Source organism: Emiliania huxleyi, assembly GCF_000372725.1.
Source record: "Emiliania huxleyi CCMP1516 unplaced genomic scaffold EMIHUscaffold_7900, whole genome shotgun sequence".
NCBI classification, from domain to species: domain Eukaryota; phylum Haptophyta; order Isochrysidales; family Noelaerhabdaceae; genus Emiliania; species Emiliania huxleyi.
The window spans coordinates 1-1,303 of record NW_005196092.1 but is presented as its reverse complement, the minus strand read 5'-3'; the positions used below and the strand labels follow the sequence as shown (position 1 = coordinate 1,303).

Genomic DNA, 1,303 nt, shown 5'->3' with positions numbered 1-1,303 from the left:
AGACACTAGAGTTTTCGCTTGCGGCTTGGAGCACTAGTGAACCTGTGAAGTCGTTGTTATGAGTATTGAATCGAAGGTGAAGAAGAAAAAAGAAAGAAAGAAAACGGACAGCCCAGGGAGGGATGGGAGGACGGCACGCCGCCACCACACAGGGATTTCAAGGGGAGAAGTGTGGTGCTAGCCAGCCGTCGCCCACCCTCGGGCGTCTACCACTTCCTATCTCTCTTCGCAGTTTCTCACCAATTCTCGCAGCGACCTTCATGCCACGCGTTCTTCCCAGTGTATCATCCTCGTTCTCGCTCTCCTGCTGTTTCATTCATCCTCTGACTCATCGCTCTCCTCGGCCTCGTTCTGAAACGCCGCTGCCGTCTGCCGATCCCTTGCTCTCGCCTCTCTGCGTAACTCCGCCCTCCTCGCGGCATGTTTTAGGTGTGCATCTTGGGTCCGGGGTTGTGTTTTTGTGAATAAAAAAAAGAAAGAAAGAAAGAAAACAGACAACCCAAGGGAGGGATGGGAGGACGGCACGCCGCCACCACACAGGGATTTTAAGGAGAGGTGTGTGGTGCGCTAGCCGTCGCCCACCCTAGGGAGTCTGCCTCTTCCTATCTCTCTTCGCAGTCTCTCGCCGATTCTCGCTGCAACCTTCATGCCACCTCGCGGTCGTCCCTTTGTGAATAAAAGCCAGGCTCGGATTCTCCTGCGACATTCTTCTCTTCGACTATCCGCTGTCGTGTTGTTTGTGCTGTGAGATAGGCTTGCGTCTGCCGACAGGGGCGACGCTGCGCAGGCCCACGCTGCCGGCGCGATGCGACGTGCCACATCGCTGCTCCTCGCGCAGCACAAGCCCTTCTCCTTTCTTTCGCCGTCCACTGCTCCGCGCGGCAATAAGAAGTTTGCGGTTGATCTCCTCGTGCAGAAGAACAACGCGGTCGCGGCGCCTTGGGTGACGAACGCACGGTTGGGCGCCCCGCCGCGCTCCGCCGACCACCCGCGAAGCGTGCCTGGGCTGGTGTGCATCGGACGCCTCGACGCCGACACCACGGGGCTCATGCTCTGGACGGACGACGCCGACATGGCGCGGCGCGTGATGTCCGCCGACAGCGGGGTGGAGAAGGAGTACCTGGTCCGCGTAAAGGGCCACGAGGCGTGGGACGAGCGGCGGCGCGAGCGGACGACGCGCCTCCTCGCCCACGGGATGGCCATCGACGGCGTGCCACTCCATCGCGCGACCGCCGGCTGGCTGAACGGCGAGCAGCTGCGGGTCGTGCTGACCGAAGGCAGGCACAGGCAGGTGCGGAAGATG

At 60.9% G+C, this 1,303-nt stretch overlaps 1 protein-coding gene across 1 annotated transcript; it reads left to right on the top strand.

Moving 5' to 3' along the window:
- Positions 1-805: 805 nt before the first annotated feature.
- EMIHUDRAFT_258604 (hypothetical protein) lies at positions 806-1,291 on the top strand (the record flags this gene model as incomplete). Its single annotated transcript, XM_005759796.1, has 1 exon — positions 806-1,291. A coding segment is annotated over one exon (486 nt), but the record flags the coding sequence as incomplete, so codon positions are not given.
- Between the last annotated feature and the right edge of the window lie 12 nt (positions 1,292-1,303).